Raw genomic sequence first — 19,651 nt, forward strand, 5'->3', positions numbered from 1 at the left:
TATTTAGGTGAACTTTTAGGCAACTGCGTACGGTCTTGACCTATTAAATAATCAACAGAAAGGTTTATGCAATACTTATTTTCTCCTTGTAGTTCCCCCATGGTGGCTCGTCAATGTTCCTTTTATCCCACGCTGACTAATCAATAGAACTGGAGTCCTACCCTCACTTACACTGGCCGCGATATGCAATCACGGCATCTGTTGGCTGTTGTGTCTGTCAGCGGCTGAGGATCGATGCGATTCCTCATGCAGTGACTACTGCTGCATGCTGGGACACTGCCTGCCAGACTTTGTAAACAAACATACTTTATACCCCCAAAGTGAACAGTTTAAACGCTTTATGTCATTATTTAATGTCATTTCTTTATGTCACCTTTTTAAACCTGACAACTGAGGTTGTCAAACCAGATCTGAAATTCCGAGCCACCCTGGCAACAGAAAAGCACTCACAGTTGGTGATGTCGGGTGGGGCGTAGCTGTCATTCATGAAGACACTGGTGGGCTTTGCCACTTTCAAGTAGACGACATCAGGTGTGTTTTTCAAGGCAGCCACGGCGTCCTCGTGACTCACCTCTTCAAGGCAAACACAATTTACCTGCATGCACACAAACACCAAACCATGCAATGCCGTCAATAATAATGCAATAATGTCGCAGTTACTTTTGAAGAAAGATACTTTAAATGGCCGTTTGTCAGTTCAAATTTGTTCGTGCATAAGGGCCTGCAGACACAATGGCAATTAGTGCATCATTAGCTTGAATTAAGACTGAGGGCATCACTGCAATAATGGGCTTGGTAACGTCATTAATGCAACCAGATCTGGGACTAGCAGGTCTAACAAAATACTTTTACAAACTTGTTTCCAAGGCAATGTTCACTACATTATAGGGGCAAAATACACCTTACTCATTTAAACCTCCTAGAAGTTGCTTTTGACTTTGATGAACAAACCTATGTACAAAATGTACACTGTGATGCTTGGTACACATCACTTCTGACCTGGACAGATTAAAGGAAAAAAAATCTATTGATATCTAATGTTATTTACTTACAGCCAGAAGTTTGTCTCCGATCTGGAGCTTCCCGTCTTTGTGAGCCGCTCCTCCCTCAATGATTTTGGTGACGTAGATGCTGTTATCCCCAGGAATGTGCTGGTTCCCTACGCCACCGGCTATACTGAACCCCAGGCCTGCAGCACAGACACAAACAGAAATCACAAACCTGTACAACATGAGACGATGTTCAGTGTTCAGGCCTTTCAGCAGCGATCGGATCCTGATCTGACCTTTGGGGCCCTTGACTAGTTTGATATCCACCATCTTCTCAGTCAGGGCTTTCCTCCTCCTTACGTAGAGCCTGACGATGCAGCCCGCTTCCTTCAGAGCCTCCACTGCTTTACTGTGCGTCACGTCTCTGACGTCCACATCGTTCACTCTCAGTATGCTGTCGTTCACTCTGAGGGGGCAGATTCACGTCAACACAGTGAAAATACTGCGGTAGCATCATCACGTGCGAGGATATAAAGGCAACGCGAGCATGTGTGCTTCACCTGAGACGTCCATCCTGCGCAGCAGCTCCTCCAGCAATGATCTTGGTGATGAAGATGCTGGGGTCTTCACCAATGTGGGGGTTATCTGTACCACCAGCGATGCTGAAGCCCAGGCCTGAATTACCCTGGATGATTCATGGAACAGTGACATTTATTATTACTGCAAAATGCATTTTATCCCTGACTGTATTTCCTTTTTTGCTGCTTTGTGTGTGTCGTGTTGACGTTCGCAGACTGTGTGGCCGCACAATCAGGTCACGCGAGGCCCAGAGGCTTTCAACACACGCGCCTTTCATCACGACCGAGCAGAAGAGCCACATCAAAGAGCAGCCGGCCGGCCGCTCGGCTCCGTCTGCTCGCCGACAGCAGGGGCTTCGCGAAATAACCGGACGCGGGTTCGCCAACGGCCTCGTAATGACACGATCGCTCACTCCTCTGGGAGCAGTTCATAACTCACAGGCGTGCTTACTTTACAATGAGAAACTATTTTTAAATGTCAATAGAATGTTATTAATTAGGCAAATTTTAATAGGCATCAGAATCGGTCATAAGCATTAAAGCATTTGTGCACAGGAAAATATATATTTGCAACTTTTTCTGTAAATGCATTGTGATTAATGTGTTACGCACTTACCCGTTCAAGTGTAATTTCTTCGTATTCATAATCGGCTTCTGTTCCATTTACCTGCAGAGACAGAGAAGATGCATGAGCTAACCCTTTTTCCTGTCTGGTTTCACCGTCAGCTCTGACCTCAGTTCACGGGTTACGGCATGGCAGACAGCGAGAGCCCCGTTACATAAGACAGAAAGGGTCACGGACCCGTGGTCCACCAACAGACCCAGACACCCACTGCATGAATGTAACGCATTAATAACACAAAGCAGTCTGTGTGCATTCTACGCTGCGAAAGGGAAAGATCCGAATCCCGTACAATTCACATTTCCATACGCGAGGCACCAGTCTTTTTTTCCAGGTCGACTCCTCGTCTTCAGGCCAGAGAGTGATTTACGGCCGCGATCAGGCCCGGCGTAGCCAATCAGAACGCGATCACCGACTCTCGCTGCCCCAGGGAGCGACAGTGATGTGTCCCTCAACCTACAAAACACGTCCCACGGGGCCGGCAGGCGTCAGGTCAGCGACTTTACCACCAAGTCAACAACAACTGAAAACAATAAATGATCAGAACCTGCCTGCCTGACAGGGTGAAATTCGATTTGCTCCAGCAATGTCAGCATAACACTGGATACCAAGTAAATAAAGAGAAAAATGGGAAGAAAAAAAAAAAAAAATCATTTGAAATTTAATGCAGCTGAACCCTCCCCCAGCCAGACCAACACAGAAAAATGAATGAAAAACAAGAAATCAGACTGTAAGTAAGCAGACTGGGGAAAAGAGAGAGAGAAAAAAAGACTGTTACATAACACGCCATGCTGCACGATTTGGGATATTTATGAGTGATCCAGTCACTGCAGCTTTAAGCTCCTAAATGGGACTTTTAAGGCGTTTAAATACCAAATGCTTCTTTAAAAAATTAAATGTAAAAATCTGTGACATCACTCGGACTAAATGGCAGCGATGTGTATTGTGGAATAAAAATAAAGACACATCAGAAATGCACTCATACGCAGCTATATCTTAACCGCGAGTGTAAATAAAATGCCCTCTGTAACGTCGGGCCTGACCCCGTAGCTTTTAAGTGTGAACCACAAACGGCAAATCAGGACCGACAGCGGCTAATGATTCCACGCCAATCTCAGTATCAATAGGCTGGCCGCTCCGGACAGGCTTCCAGTTCAATTAAGGTCTGAGGGTTCCATTCGTCTGCAGCTGTATACACTTTCCAAGCGTCACATGAACGGTGAAGAGAGTCGCAATCCTGCCCCTTTTAACCCCTCAGAATAACAAAGGAGAACAAAAGCCACCTCCTCGCTGCATGGCAATGGCCCCAGCGTTCCTCTGCTGACAGGCGGATGACAGAAGTCGGCCCAGTGGGACCCCTGGCTCCGAGAGCAATCAGGATTACGAGAGCCCGTGAAGGGATTCGGAGCGAAGGCGTTTGTTCTAGAAACACCGGAACACTCATTAGGGTGACAACTGATGGGCAAACAACTCAAACCCTGGACTGTCGATGTCCATAACCTGCGGGCATCGTGTCCATGCACAGTTCGTATGAGGTGCGGACGTGGGGAATCACTCCAAAATACAGAAATTACGTACTGTAGGACATCGGCTGCGGAATAAAACCGGAGCGCGGCGCCATGCATTTCAGCACCAGCGAGGGCCCGGATATTCCGACAGAGAGAGGCACTTACGTATGGCTGCGTGTCTATGCTGTCTGTGTTCACCACCACGGGTGCCGGACTTGCCTGCGAAAGCACAAAAGAAAGAAGGCAAAAGAAAGTGAGTCGGTTGCGGGGTGGGGGAACGAAGCATCTAGACATGAGACGGTGCCTAACCAAACAGAATCAGAGCGGTAAAATTACCGTAAGCAGAACATTAGTTAACGTCACTGTTGATATTTGACAAAATACTGACTTACTCTAGGCATGCTGAAAGAAAATTAGAGTGGCATTTGCGGGAGATTACGACTGCAGACTGCCGGCACGCAGGGCGGCGCATACTGCAGTAGGAAGGTCCTCCGGCGTAAATAAGAGCGGCGCAAACGGACTAAATCCTGAGCCTGACAACCATCCCCTGCGCGGCGGATTTAGCCTCCTCGCGTGGAATGAAAACAGTGGCAATCGGGACGAGCGCCCAAGCCTGCTTTTCCCTCCCCGTAATCTGCAAAAAATCTACGCATGCCGAAATGGGAGGAGTGGAACGAAAATGAGCAAAACAGAAAGAGGGGGAAAGGAGAGAGAGGAAGAAAAAAAAATAATAATAAAAAGGACCTGTGACGTGGGTGCAGGGATGACGGTGGTCTCGGCCGGAACGGGAACGATAGGGATCACAGGGATTATAGGAGCAGGGGGAGGAGGAACCGCATCTGTCGGCTAAACAATAGCATGGAGGTCAAAGGTCAGGGTGGACGACAAAACCAACACAACATAATATAAACATTACATGCACACTGGCACACAGTGCATAAAACAGACAGAGAGACGGACAGACAGAAAGATGAGCTGCATCATGAAAAAGGAATAATTGCATGATGGTGATGGGGGCTGGCAGATGGCCGCAGCCCAGTGACTGCGTGCAGATTACAATCAGGAGCGGCGGGGCAGGGATCTGCTGCGAAAACACTGTTTAGAACCCAGTACTAGAACATCTCGGTGCGGTTGTTCTTCGATGCAACACCGGACAAAACGAACCACAACCAAGGCAAGAACACGAAGCCCGTAAGGGGTGAAAGCGCCTTTGGATTCCCATGAGGAGAGCAGGCAATACATTTCATTATTTTGCATGTGGGTGACGACCATCACGCTGTCAGAGTACCACCATCCAGAGTGTGGAGCGGCGTGTGATGTAACGACGCGGATCGTTATAGAACGTTATGAAAGCCACAGTGCAGGAGTAAAACCGCAACCTGCCTGATCCAGGAACAGAACCCACTCTTACGATGGTTGATGAAAACCCAGGTAGGAATGTTATTCACTCCTCTGGTGTAGCAAAGTTATTCGCCAAAAGGTGATCGGTTTCAGAAACAGACCCACAAGAGGGTTTTTTAACTGGACATCAAGCCGATTCATGAAATTCTGCTTCCAGACTGCTGTACCAGAGAATGTGGAACATGTTATGCTACTGAGAATTGGTTCATGTGAGGCACGAGAAGATGTTGCAAGAAATCAAGGAATGGTAGGGTGGTAGAAGCCTAGCGGGTAACACACTCGCCTATAAACCAGAAGACCCAGGTTCAAACCCCACTCACTACCATTGTGTCCCTGAGCAAGACACTTAACCCTGAGTGTCTCCAGGGGGGACTGTCCCTGTAACTACTGATTGTAAATCGCTCTGAATAAGGGCGTCTGATAAACGCTGTAAATGTAAATGAAAGGAATGAAACAGAAGCCAGCAGAGCAGCAGGGTCTTGCCTCGTGAACCAGCCACATTTTCATTTTGAGAATGAAGTGTCAAAATGAACCTACATTCAACATATTATTGTTCCATCAACCGCAATTCACATCCGAAACAAGGAGCAAGAAGACCAAATGTTGGTGTAGGGTGGTAGTAGCCTGGCGGGTAACACACTCGCCTATGAATCAGAAGACCCAGGTTCAAATCCCACTAACTACCATTGTGAGCAAGACATTTAACCCTGAGTGTCTCCAGGGCGGGACTGTCCCTGTAACTACTGATTGTAAGTCGCTCTGGATAAGGGCGTCTGGAAAAGGCTGTAAATGTAAATGTGTCTGTATGGGCATCATGACGATATAACCGTGGGAGGAAGGGAGGGGGGTCCTCTGAGGACACGAAGTGGCTCCGGCAGCAGGCGTGTGCCGCTGACGGAACGCCCGCTGAGCCCGGCGTCTCATTCGCAGAATCCACACAACGGTCCACTGATCTGAGTACAGAGGGGACGCAGCGTCCCCATTCCAATGCACCAGGCAGCAACATTATCACCACGCCTTCATCCCCAGCATGCATTGCAGAATGGTTGTGTACAACTTACGATTAAGTCTAATGAATCGCTTGAAATGGTACAAAGGGTCAGGGGTGAACTGATGCTTTGTACCAGTTTCTGAAGTGTGTTTGATGTCCATTTTAGAAAGTGTGTCAACGGTTTAGAACTTGAGAACGGTTTAGAAATTATTTACCAAAAATTTGTACTGATCAATGATCAAATAAATTAAAAACTGCTTGAAACCTTTTACCCTCAGAATGAAATCCAAGCCAGATGATAAAGCCAGATCTATGTATGCTACAATCTACTTTGCAATACGTTAGGGTGGTCTTTGCTGTAAATACACCGCTCAAACTAAAGGTAACACTTAAAACACCACAATGTATCTCCAATCACACTTCTGTGAAGTCAAACTGTCCACTTAGGAAGCAACACTGACAAGTTCACACGCTGTTGTGCAAATGGAATAGACAACAGGTGGAAATTATAGGCAATTAGCAAGACGTCCCCAATAAAGGCATGGCTCTGCAGGTGGGGACCACAGACCACTTCTCAGTTCCTGTGCTTTCTGGCTGATGTTTTGGTCACTTTTGAATGTTGGCGGTGCTTTAACTCTGATGGTAGCAGGAGACGGAGTCTGGAACCACACAAGTGGCTCAGGTAGTGCAGCTCATCCAGGATGGCACATCAATGCGAGCTGTGGCTAGAAGGGTTGCTGTGTCTGTCAGCGTGGTGTCCAGAGCATGGAGGTGCTCCCAGTAGACAGGCCAGTACATCGGGAGATGTGGAGGCCGTAGGAGGGCAACAACGCAGCAGCACAACTGCTACCTCTGCCCTTGTGCAAGGAGGAACAGAAGGATCAAAAAGACCTCCAGCAGGCCACAAATGTGCATGTGTCTGCTCAAACGGCCAGAAACAGACTCCATGAGGGTGGTATGGGGGCCTGACGTCCACAGGTGGAGGCGCCCTGTGCACTTCACATTTGAAAGCAGGTTCACACTGAGCACGTGTGACAGACGTGTCAGAGTCTGGAGACAACGTTCTGCTGCTTACAACATCCTCCAGCATGACCGGTTTGGTAGTGTGGGGTGGCATTTTTTTTGGGAGCCCTCCATGTGCTCACCAGAGGTAACCTGACCGCTTAGGTACAGAGATGAGATCCTCTGACCCCTTGTGAGACCATATGCTGGTGCGGTTCCTCCTAATGCAAGACAATACTAGACCTCATGTGGCTGGAGTGTGTCACGTGGAGGCCACAAACTACTGAGCCTTATTTGGACAAATCAGCCTGTAGTGTGACTCAAAATCCAAATAATTTGTGTGATTTTGCTGTCAACACATTTATGTAAAGTATATAACAGAAAATATTTCATTAATCCATATCTAGGATGTTGTTTTTGTGTCCCCTTTATTTTTTTTAGCAGTCTATTACACGTGCAAGCAAACATGAATGTTCTACCCTCCCTCCTATCTGAGCACGAATGACAAATGTGTGTCATTTTTTGCATTTGGTACGACTAGATAAAACTACCATGAGTGTCTGAGCTGGCGTTCTTTTATGTTCAAGCACTTACAATGACTTATGAAAGAGATTAACATAAGTAGTGGGGCTTTTTACTGGGTTTTTGCTGCTAGGCACAGAGTTATTGAACAATTTTATTTAGCTTCACTTCAATTCTCATTTATGTTTGTGACATCCGTGCACCCTTAAACGTGCGCACACCCCGCACACCATTTCACCCAACATCATATTTACTAATCGAACAAATGTGCATTCGTTTATTCACACGCCGGTTCTCGCGCGAGATAGACTGGGGGAGAGCGAAGCCGCTAAAAACCCAGACACGCACGGCCGCGCACCGCGGCGGAAGCCACCTGCAGTGCTTCGCGGCTTCGTGCTCACTGGCGTGTGGTGCAGCCGCAAACCCGCCTCGCCCCGGGCCAAGCACGTACCTTTTCGAAAGCGAGCGAGCCCCATGAGCTACTGGGCCACAAGACGTCGGCACTGGCCTCGACTTTGGCCTTGCTCTTGGTGGGGCTCTTTTTCACGCTGTCCCGCAGGTTGGTGAACTTCCCTTTGTTTCTAGAGGTGGCCGGCAGCGTGCAGGAGCTGTAGTACCTGTGGCAGTTGTGTAGCGGCAGCTGAGCCGAGTGGGTATGGTGCTGCAGCAGCTGATGGACCTGATCCTGGGAAGAACGTTGCTGATGGATCTGATGCTGGTGGCGGACCTGATGCTGGGAAGAATGTTGCTGGTGGATCTGAGGCTGCTGCTGCTGTTGCTGGACCTGATGATGGGAAGAATGTTGCTGATGGATCTGATGCTGGTGGTGGACCTGATGCTGGGAAGAATGTTGCTGGTGGATCTGAGGCTGCTGCTGCTGTTGCTGGACCTGATGATGGGAAGAATGTTGCTGATGGATCTGATGCTGGTGGTGGACCTGATGCTGGGAAGAATGTTGCTGGTGGATCTGAGGCTGCTGCTGCTGTTGCTGGACCTGATGCTGGGAAGAATGTTGCTGGTGGATCTGAGGCTGCTGCTGCTGTGGCTGGACCTGATGCTGGGAAGAATGTTGCTGATGGATCTGATGCTGGTGGCGGACCTGATGCTGGGAAGAATGTTGCTGGTGGATCTGAGGCTGCTGCTGCGGCTGGACCTGATGCTGGGAAGAATGCTGCTGGTGAATTTGATGCTGGGAAAAATGCTGCTGGTGGATCGGATGCTGATGATGGGTCTGATGCTGATGATGCTGGTGGATCTGATGCTGGGAAGAATGGTGCTGGACATGGTTCTGATGCTGCGGCTGCTGCCTTTGAGCTGTGTGAACGTGCTGCAGTCTCTGTCGCATGCCTGTCTGGCCGTCAGTCGCACAGCAGTGCTCGTGGCCGTGGAAGGAGGTGGTCATGTTTCCTGGGAGCGGAGGGATGAAGCAACCAGCAGCTGGAGCGGAGGTAGTCCAGGAGGGGTGGACGACAAACCAGGATGGCGTTGCTTTATTTATATAACATTTTTTAAATCTCCTTCGCTAATTATTGTTCCCCACAGCTTGCCAGTGTGAGCGAGAGATAAATCCAATCTTTACCTCCTCTGGCTGCGGTCCCCCTTGTCTTCTGCTCGCTCGGTTCTGCTCGGCTAGTCGCTCGCTGTCGCTCTTCCCAGCTGCCTCGCTCTCCCGCGCTCACTCACTCCCCCCCCCCGGCACCCGCTCGCCAATTAATGAGCTCCAATGGGCACCGCACATGACGGCGCACGGTCCTTTTCCGGCAATGAATAATCAATGCGCCACTCCAGATTCCAGTATGGGCGTCCAAGCATTCACGTGCGGAGGACGCTGGTTTTTATTTGTTACGCCCCTCCTCCCTTTCGCACACGCCTCTCTCGCTCGGCCCCTGAATCTCCACCGTGCCGGGAAGAGGATTTACGCCCGTCCGTCACATCCAGGGGGCTTTTGTGTTTGGCTTCCGTGGCATTAAGCGCCTGCTCGGGGAGCGGAGGGACTCGGCCGATACATTTTCACGTCCGTGGAGCTGATGGTGGAGCATCAGCAAGAAAGCAGGCACCGAGAGCACCAGAGAAGATGCCAAACACACAGCGTGAAAGAATCTTATGCCCTCTCTTTACACACACACACACACACACACACACACACACACACACACACCAGCTTCGGGGAGAGGATGGGACTGAATGGGCCAGTAAGCCCACAGGAAATGGAGCAGGGCTGAACGTTTTAGTGCCAGGGAGACACACTGAGCTTCATCACACACTACAGGCCGGCAGTCAGCAAGTGACTATGGTTAATTTTTTATACCGGGTTAAAAGACAAAAAAAAAAAAAAAAAAAAAAGCAACAGGTCCAGAAGGAACATGACTATCAAGAAGAGCAGAGATGCTGAGACTAATACGTACAAATATGTTTTTAGTAGCCAAAAAATGGCTTTTGCAAGTGATAATTATATGGTTTTTATTTAATTTTTCTTAGACACACCTTAAATGTAATCACAATCATTTCCATAATATAGACATTTTTCTCCATTGTGCAAATCAAACTAACATTTAATAAAACAAATGAACATTTCAGCCAACTGGCCCGCTGCGGTGTTTCCTGCGGCAAGATTTTTAAAGACTGCGCAGACGTAGATGTACTCAGATGTAGCAAACTGCTTAGAGTGACCAAGGGTCCTCCTTTCCCCCTCAGATTTGCCTTTGCAAAGACGAGCGTTCGGTCATACTTTTGAGTCGCTCGCTGCTTGTAAAAGTTTTCTGCTGTTTGTAAATTTGTTTTATGAAATGTTCATTTGATTTATAGGGTGGTAGTAGCCTAGTGGTTAAGACGCTCGCCTGTGAACCAGAAGACCCGGGTTCAAATCCCACTTACTACCATTGTGTCCCTGAGCAAGACACTTAACCTTAAGTTGCTCCAGGGGGACTGTCCCTGTAACTACTGATTGTAAGTCGCTCTGGATAAGGGCGTCTGGTAAATGCTGTAAATGTAAAATTTATACCAGTCAGCCACCAAAGCTTCGTGGAAAGCTGATTGATTCCAATTCAGGAAAAACTAATGACGCAGGAGAACACGGCTGTACAGCAGTTGTACAGCAGATGGCTCCACGTGCACACGGTTATTTTCTCATTTCTCACAGGAAGCGGCCAAAATGTTCTGCTTCAGCCTCGGCGCAACCTCGTGACGAAGCACGCAGTCAGGACCATGGTGCCCAACGCCCTCGTCCTCCCAGCCACGTGAGCTGCTCGCGAAATCCCCAACATCGCACACCAGTGGAGAACCCCTCAGGGTCACGCCCGGCTAACCAGAGGCGACGTCGCCATGAAACAGATCACTGCTGCTTCAGTCCAAATAATTATACAGTACTAGATACAGTACATATACCTACAGCTGGTCCTTTTCACCTTGGAGCTGCAGGATGCTAAAAAAAAAACTGTGCTGAATATTGTAAGGTGATCAATTTTGCTTTATATGTTAAGTAAACTTATGTGTAGATTTTATTTATTTTTTGACTAACATTGACTAATTCTCAGAAACTGTACATTTTTTTTCTGTATTTGAAACGGTGACTTCCACGCACCCTTAAATGTCACGTTCGCTCCAGTTCACGTTTTTTCTATATTTATCTTGTTATAAGGAATCTCATTCTGCTTTATTTTTTAATAAAATGTTGGTCTCATCTCTGGTTTCGGGTCAAACGCTCCCTCAGATTAGAAATACCTACATATTTGCGACCGCTCTCATTGCCATACCGCCCTACACACAGTACTCCGATATGTCCTCTCACGTCCTTTTATACACCTCAGTATCTGGACTGACATGCCGAGTGGTTCGCTTTAGGACACAAACACAATTCACCGCACGCGGTGATCAATTCAGTCTCGCAATACGTCTTGTGTACAGAGGGCCAGCCTGAACGTCCCGGTGACTGAAGGATGGCCGGGGCATAATTCAGCAGGCAGGAGGACGCCGGCCCGCGGTTCACCTTCCTAATTCCCCGCCGACCTTCGCGTGGACAGGGGGAGCGGAACGACCTTGTCTCTGGGTGACTGACTGATGGGAAAGCCACAAAAGCTGCAGCGGTGCGGGTTGTGTAACCGAGGAGCGAGAGGAGAGGAGAGAAAGAGATGAACAGATGACGGTCCCATGTGCTCCACTCATCCATGAGCTCAACAGTCATCCCATCCCTCTCCTCCTCCTCCTCCTCCTCCAACTCTGTGCATCAGCACTAGAAGAAATAAACAAACAACTTACACCCACATGACCACGTTTTCCTTGCTTGACTATCGCCATGGCGACACCATGGCAACAGCTGAAGCCGCATCTGAGAGCTCCTTTCCTTGACTATGCAAGATTATGCACCATTTCGTGGCTGGGCGCAGCGAGGCGGGATTAAACGTGGGCGCTAAAATCTGCCCTCCGCATCCGTCTGCGGCACAAAGCTGCTCTCATTTACGACCTTAATTCTCTACAAAGTTGGGAGGTGAAAGGCTGGTTTTATTTGTTGTTGTTTTTTTTCTGCGCAACTGTGCCATGGTCCTGGACCAGGGACCCACCACAACCCCAGGCCCTCATAAGCTTCTCAGACATCAATATATAAAGAGAGGGGTGAAAAATAATGTTAGAAGAATGTCTTCTTCCATGTTAGATCTTATAGAAATAAACCTCCCGTATTTATGGGGTCACATTTAGACGAGTGGGGCCCGAGTGGGGCCCGAGTGGCGCATCATGTCTCCTTTTAACGGGGGCACGTGCAGCACCTGGCATCACCGGAACGCCGGTCAGTAGATCTTTTCCATTGTCTCGTTTTAATACGACTTACTGGTTGAGCTACTGGTCGAGAAATAGCCGTGTATGAGCCGCTGATCTTTGAACGCATTATGCAGCGCTCTAGGACATGAACCGGAGCCTTCATTACGTTCTGTTGCATCATGGTCTGCGGTCCGTCCCTGGCCAAACCACACTCATGGCACAACTCGCCCTTTAGTAGCTTTTAGATTCACACAGTTTTCCATAATTGTTCCTGGGAAAGCTCTTGTAAAAAAGGACAGGAGTCTTTGACATCGTCTTCCTGCATACGGCTTTGTCATTGGGTCATGAGACGCTTATGCCAGCTCGGCGGCGGAATAAAGGACGCACTCCAAGCCTCTTTGTTTGAAGCTTCAGTTTCTCCAGCTTTCGTTCATAGGCCAGGTTGGGACACGCTGAGCGCGGCCAGAACGTCAGAGCAGCAAACGTCTCATGCTTGTCTTCACCATGACGCAGCACCAGCTAAGCGAAGTTTATTCAAAAAGCGTTTTAAAACTATTTATTTTGGCTCTGAGTGCTTTGCATTAATAAAATATCAGTTTCTTGGCGTTATTACAATTAAAAGGATGATTATGAAACCTACACGGTGTGTTTTATTTAGCCAAAGTATATGGGATGGATAGTAACATTATAGTCATTGAAAAGACACCGGGTGGAATTTCCAGTAGAAACAACTGGAAACGACATCAGAATGAATGGCACAAGTTCACCGTCATGAAGAGAGGAGCTGAAACGACGCTCAAGCGACAACTGAGCTTCACACAAGCTCACATTGACGACATCAGTGATCAATAAAACGTCGGACACAATCCCAGGTGTGACAGATGCTGATCAATGATTGATAAATAAATGAATTAACTTTTTAAAAAGTGCTGTAAAATTCCGACGAACGTACAATTTCATGTTCAACGCCGCCGCAGCCCCACTATGTCAGGAATTGCGGTGACTTAACCTCCACCAATCAGATGTGACTACGCAGCACATGGGGCGATGGAGAAAGAAAAAGCGGCGGCGGATGAGTCAGACGACACCGTCGACACACAACAGCGACACACACTCGCCGGCGCGGCGTTTACCTGGCTGGCTCCGGCCGCGATGCAGTCGCTGAACGCGTTGCGGCGCGTGAAGAAGGCCAGCAGCTGCTGCCACCGGGAGGTGGGGGACGCGGGCGCCGAGGGCAGCTCCTCGCTGGAGCCGCGCTTGGCCCACGGCTTGAGCTTGGGCCCGGCGTAGCCGGCGTGGGCGGAGCCGCCGGCGTTGGCGCGGCCGCCGCGCGGGTACAGCGTGTTGTTGCCGAAGATGTAATTCATCCTCGGCGCCCCCGCGGCCCAGAGGAGAGCGGCGACACTCCGGCGGCTGGCAGGAGGCCGGGCGAGGGGTGCACCGATAGGAGGAAAAGGGGGTTCGGTTTCACCACGGGACAAGGAAATGTCCCAAACCCCATCCAGCCGTCCAACCGTCCAAATGTCAACCGATTTGTGTCTTCTTTCAAGCCAGACGGCGAGCGGCGCGCAGCTCCATGCCTACGGCTTTGTGGGACGGCGGCGTCTCGCTCTCTGAACACGCCCTGCACTCGTCTCCTCGATTTGGACCGGCCCAGGGATCAATGAGACGGCACTCCTCGACGTCCACGAGAGAGGAAGGCCCCTAAGAGCTCGCTGAGAGGCAGGAAATGGGTACAATTACCAAGGAGGTGTTGGCGGCGGGAGCCGGCAGAAGTCCGTTAGAGCTTCTTAATCTAAATGGACCCGGGAAGAGCCGGAGCTTTCAATCACGGCTCCTACTCCGAGGGCGGCCGGGACATTAAATATGGATGGTCTGCCGGCCACCGAAACTTCAGATAAAGAGGAGGAGGCCCGGGGGGTGTGGTCCTCCTACATGCTGATCAGCGGCTAATTCTATTGCAGCGCCGTCCCCGCCCAAAGAAAAGCTTTTGGCCAAAAGCTATTGATTTTTCTCCCCCCTCCTCCTTCCTCCGGTCCAGCTTTTAGTGCATCGTTAGGAAAGGAAACGCGATCCGCGTTTTAGAAGGTGCCGTTACGGACCACGGCCAGTTGCATAACGCCAAGACCTGATCTCTGCAAATATACTCACAATTCCGCCCGGGACAGAGCGTGTGGCGGCTGGGGGAGAGGGGAGGAAAACCCGCAGGTGTCCCCAGAAGGGACGGCCGCAGAAGCCGATGCCATCGTGCCCGGAAGCCCGTCTCCGGCGGCGGTCCGTCTCCGCGTGCACACGCGCTGCAGTCTTTCTGTCTTCCCACACACTCACGATCCACAGTGGAAAAAAACCAACAGGCTGCGCCTTCGGAGGTAGGGGAGGAAAGGCGAGAGAGGAGGAGAGGGAGAGGAGGAAATATCTACACGTTCCCGGACGCCTCGTCCGCGCCGGCGAAAGCAAGGTGTTCCACAGGTGTCACACGGGGTAACAGACATGGTCACAGCTTGCGTCTTCCTCCGCGGCCGCCTCCCACCTCCCCCGACGGGAGCCAGAACCATGGCAACCGCTTCCACATCAAATGAAGCGCGGGGCCTGCCTTCTCCTCGGTCTAAATATACGCGCTCGGGGCTTAAAAAAGGCTTTTCCGCGCGCCGCGCATCTGCTGCGCACCTCACAGAAATGCACCATGGGAACCTGGTCGCAACTGGTCCAATTCAGGCCGTTATAACGGAGACAAACTCATTTTCTTCACTGTGTGTAACATTCGTTATTTATTGTACTTCTTACACTGAAAACGCGGAATTTCCAAACGGGAGGTCGCCCGACGCCGTGTCGCAGGGACAGACCGCACGTCGTTTAAGACGTACACTCGACATGCCGTCGGATATTTACAGGCTCCAAACGACACCGAAGGGCACCAAAGCTGTACACTGAATTATGCAGGCAGGCAGGCATGTGTAACCGAACCGTAGCAAATCGAACGCCACACGGCTGCGGATCCAGATCGTGGTGGGTTTTGAATTCGGGGGATCTCCTTAATTAGTCGACTAGGATTCAAGATCGGTTTATTGTCAGTACGACAGTATACACAGTATTCCGTGTATTGAAATAATGTTTCACACAGACCCCCCCCCCCCCCCCCCCCCCCCCCATGGTGCAATTATAAAAGAAAAAAAAATATATATGCATATATATGTGTGTGTGTGTGTGTGTGTGTGTGTGTGTGTGTGTGTGTGTGTGTGTGTGTGTGTGTGTGTGTGTGTATATATATATATATATATATCTCACACACACTAAACTATACTAACTAAAACTAGAACTTAAATACTGTACAGGTTCTCAAGACGAGTGAACAGGACATCATGTAGGATGCTTGTGAGCGGACTTGTGAAGCTGAGCTGATATTTGCTGAATGACAAGATTGTGATGCCATTAGTTCGGTTTGAACAATATTTTACACCGCTTTCATATTTCATGGGTTCACAGATGTTCTATTCAAAGAAAAGGCCGGCAACAGTCAACGCAAGTTTAAATGCAGCGAGTCGATGAATCACAAAACCACACCTCGTTCAGAAATCAATTATCAATCACATACTGCTTTCAGATGACATTCATCTAGCCAGTCATACTTCATAATAAAGGTCCCTCCCTCAGGGTAAACTCATTTCTTATTATGTAATAGGATTTCAGTCTACACTGTAAGGGACAGAGGCCTGAGCTCAAAGAAAATGTACTATTAATGAGAAAATATATCTCATAATATATACAAAGCAACAGCTCATGAGAAAACTGACCTTAAAAATGTAAGAGATCAACCATACATATCCCATTAAATAATAATTTCAAAAATGCGCTAATGTGCTACTAATGGCGTACATTAGGCTACTGTGATCAAACCGTATTTTATTGAAGACTAACTTACCCTGAAAGGACACACAGGGAATTTTAAATAATAAAAAGATGGGCTCTGGGGCTGAGGAACCTCTTCAATTATTCAGGACAGAGGACGTGCCAAGGCCAGTCCCAAGGGCCCGCCGACAGTTCATCGTCCAACGGCCCCAAACTGATGTCTGAACAGAATCGGACCGGGCTCACGATGCAGCGTCTGTAAATATAACACGACTAACCAGAGAGTGTTGCGTGCGTTTTTTTTTTACGATTATGTAATGGTAACGTCAAGGTTTCTCCGGGACGCTTTTGGGGAAAAACCTTTACGGAATCTCCATCTCCGTACACATTTAACCAAACATTACGATGAACACGCTATCCTGATAGAAGATATTTTTAGGCCTAGGTCTAATTTACTTATAAAGCAACATTTACAACAGTTACTACTGCACTCTACATGAATCAAAAGAGCCACACAATGCAAATACAAGGAAGACACATTACAGCAAACTACAAAAAAAAAAAAAAAAAGTATACAAGTTCAGAGGAAAAGAAATCAATAAAAACGAGAAGCGGGGTAAAAAAAAATCAAAGTAAAATCTTTTCATTCCATCCAGAAGGTGGACCCGGGTGACACGGTACAGTACGCGAAGTGGAGAAGTCCTTTCCGGCTCTTTACCACACAACGGTCCCCCAAAGACGGTCGGTTGCACTTTTCCAAACCGTGGTGCCGTTCAATCGATAACAAGGACCAAGGGGATCCGACCCAAGCCCCCAGCCAAGAAAGCCGTGGTTTCAGGGACACCGTACGGCAACTGTGTGGTCGCGGCTAGCTAAAGGGATGGTTTACGGGGGGACAGGGGGTCGAATCTGCAATCTAGTGACCAACACCCCTGGGAGAAATTGAACACGTACGCTGTTAATGTAATCGGGGCGGGGTTAATCCGCTGATTAAATCGTTTGAAATGAAGGTTCTGCAGACGTCCTAGTAAAAGAACCCCCGTGGAGAGGGGTGCTGCTTTAATGCTGACCTGTATCCTCCTCCTCCTCCGCCCTTTTAATCCGCTAAGCAGCCATCAGTCACGTCGCGGCGCCGGCCCGGAACATCTACCGAGTAAACACTTTTTGGCAAATGGAGGAGGCAGCGGCGCTTAATTATGATAAACGTGCAGGGGCGGGCCGCCACGACCTGCGAGGGGGGCCGCAGGACACAGTCCGCCGACCACGTCGCCGTTCCTCCCACTACGGAGCGGGCAGCGTGCTGGACCGCCGGCTGAAGAAGACGGGCTGACGCGACCAGGGACGACGGAACCTGTTCCATCAGGAGGAAACGGCAGAGAATCTAGTTACGTAACAGCCAGTAACAGTCGTGGTTCAGCATTATTTCAAGGTATGAAGGAAATTCTTTCACTGGTGCTGAACACACGAATCCCAAGCGAACAATGAAGAGTCTCCAGACTGAAGCACAAGTACAATAAATTGTAGCAGCCTAGCGGGTAACACACTCGCCTACGAACCAGAAGACCCAGGTTCAAACCCCACTTACTACCATCGTGTCCCTGAGCAGGACACTTAACCCTGAGTGTCTCCAGGGGGGGGACTGTCCCTGTCACTACAGGGTGGTAGTAGCCTAGCGGATAACACACTCGCCTACGAACCAGAAGTCCCAGGTTCAAACCCCACTTACTACCATCGTGTCCCTGAGCAGGACACTTAACCCTGAGTGTCTCCAGGGGGGGACTGTCCCTGTCACTACAGGGTGGTAGTAGCCTAGCGGATAACACACTCGCCTACGAACCAGAAGTCCCAGGTTCAAACCCCACTTACTACCATCGTGTCCCTGAGCAGGACACTTAACCCTGAGTGTCTCCAGGGGGGGGACTGTCCCTGTCACTACAGGGTGGTAGTAGCCTAGCGGGTAACACACTCGCCTACGAACCAGAAGTCCCAGGTTCAAATCCCACTTACTACCATCGTGTCCCTGAGCAGGACACTTAACCCTGAGTGTCTCCAGGGGGGGGACTGTCCCTGTCACTACAGGGTGGTAGTAGCCTAGCGGGTAACACACTCGCCTACGAACCTGAAGTCCCAGGTTCAAATCCCACTTACTACCATCGTGTCCCTGAGCAGGACACTAAACCCTGAGTGTCTCTGGGGGGGACTGTCCCTGTAACTACTAGATAAGTATAATAAATGATAGTAGGGTGGTAGTACCCTAGTGGGCAACACACTCGCCTACAAACCAGAAGACCATCGTGTCCCTGAGAAGACACTTAACCCTGAGTGTCTCCAGGGGGGGACTGTCCCTGTAACTACTAGATAAGTATAATAAATGATAGTAGGGTGGTAGTACCCTAGTGGGCAACACACTCGCCTACAAACCAGAAGACCATTGTGTCCCTGAGAAGACACTTAACCCTGAGTGTCTCTGGGGGGGGACTGTCCCTGTAACTACTAGATAAGTATAATAAATGATAGTAGGGTGGTAGTACCCTAGTGGGCAACACACTCGCCTACAAACCAGAAGACCATCGTGTCCCTGAGAAGACACTTAACCCTGAGTGTCTCTGGGGGGGGACTGTCCCTGTAACTACTAGATAAGTATAATAAATGATAGTAGGGTGGTAGTACCCTAGTGGGCAACACACTCGCCTACAAACCAGAAGACCATCGTGTCCCTGAGAAGACACTTAACCCTGAGTGTCTCTGGGGGGGGACTGTCCCTGTAACTACTAGATAAGTATAATAAATGATAGTAGGGTGGTAGTACCCTAGTGGGCAACACACTCGCCTACAAACCAGAAGACCATCGTGTCCCTGAGAAGACACTTAACCCTGAGTGTCTCTGGGGGGGGACTGTCCCTGTAACTACTAGATAAGTATAATAAATGATAGTAGGGTGGTAGTACCCTAGTGGGCAACACACTCGCCTACAAACCAGAAGACCATCGTGTCCCTGAGAAGACACTTAACCCTGAGTGTCTCCGGGGGGGACTGTCCCTGTCACTACTGGATGAGCATAATAAATTCCATTAAACGTCAGAGACCACAGGAGAACCATCATCTGAGGTTGGAACCGCACTCGGCTGCACGATCATGGCAGAAACGGTAAATTAGGCGTAAATTAAAGGACGGACGGTTGCGTGTCGCATGCAACAACTGGAGCGGCGCCCCCAAAAACGCGGCTACCCACCAGCATGTGCGCCGGCAGCCTCTTGCGCCTCCGGATGCTCCTCATTAAGCGGCGGCCCATCTTTTTGGCGTACCACACAGACGCGAGCATGTCCGAGTCTACGGCTCCCTCGCCGCCGCGGTGATGGACGACCGCTGCAGTGTCACCGGCGCGAGTGACGGACGTCGAGCTCCCCGCTCAGAGGTGACCGCGGCAGGTCCGCTGCGGT

At 49.5% G+C, this 19,651-nt stretch overlaps 1 protein-coding gene across 24 annotated transcripts in view; it reads right to left on the reverse strand.

Moving 5' to 3' along the window:
• The window catches only part of dlg1a (discs large MAGUK scaffold protein 1a), an 83,356-nt gene that overhangs the window by 21,913 nt on the left and 41,792 nt on the right, over positions 1-19,651 (reverse strand). For 9 of the 24 annotated variants that reach the window (XM_029001002.1, XM_029001003.1, XM_029001004.1 and 6 more), the window contains 7 exons: positions 4,442-4,543; positions 3,863-3,916; positions 2,184-2,234; positions 1,550-1,674; positions 1,286-1,455; positions 1,053-1,189; positions 451-595 (listed from right to left, as the gene is read on the reverse strand). In XM_029001002.1, coding sequence (XP_028856835.1) covers positions 451-595; positions 1,053-1,189; positions 1,286-1,455; positions 1,550-1,674; positions 2,184-2,234; positions 3,863-3,916; positions 4,442-4,543 — 784 coding nt within the window. Of the gene's footprint in view, positions 1-450; positions 596-1,052; positions 1,190-1,285; positions 1,456-1,549; positions 1,675-2,183; positions 2,235-3,862; positions 3,917-4,089; positions 4,285-4,441; positions 4,544-8,064; positions 9,428-13,498; positions 15,402-19,651 lie in introns of those variants that run through there. The other 15 variants (XM_029001005.1, XM_029001007.1, XM_029001010.1 and 12 more) reach the window with 9 other exon arrangements.

The sequence above is a fragment of the Denticeps clupeoides genome, chromosome 13 (genome assembly GCF_900700375.1).
Source record: "Denticeps clupeoides chromosome 13, fDenClu1.1, whole genome shotgun sequence".
Classification (NCBI taxonomy): Eukaryota; Metazoa; Chordata; class Actinopteri; order Clupeiformes; family Denticipitidae; genus Denticeps; species Denticeps clupeoides.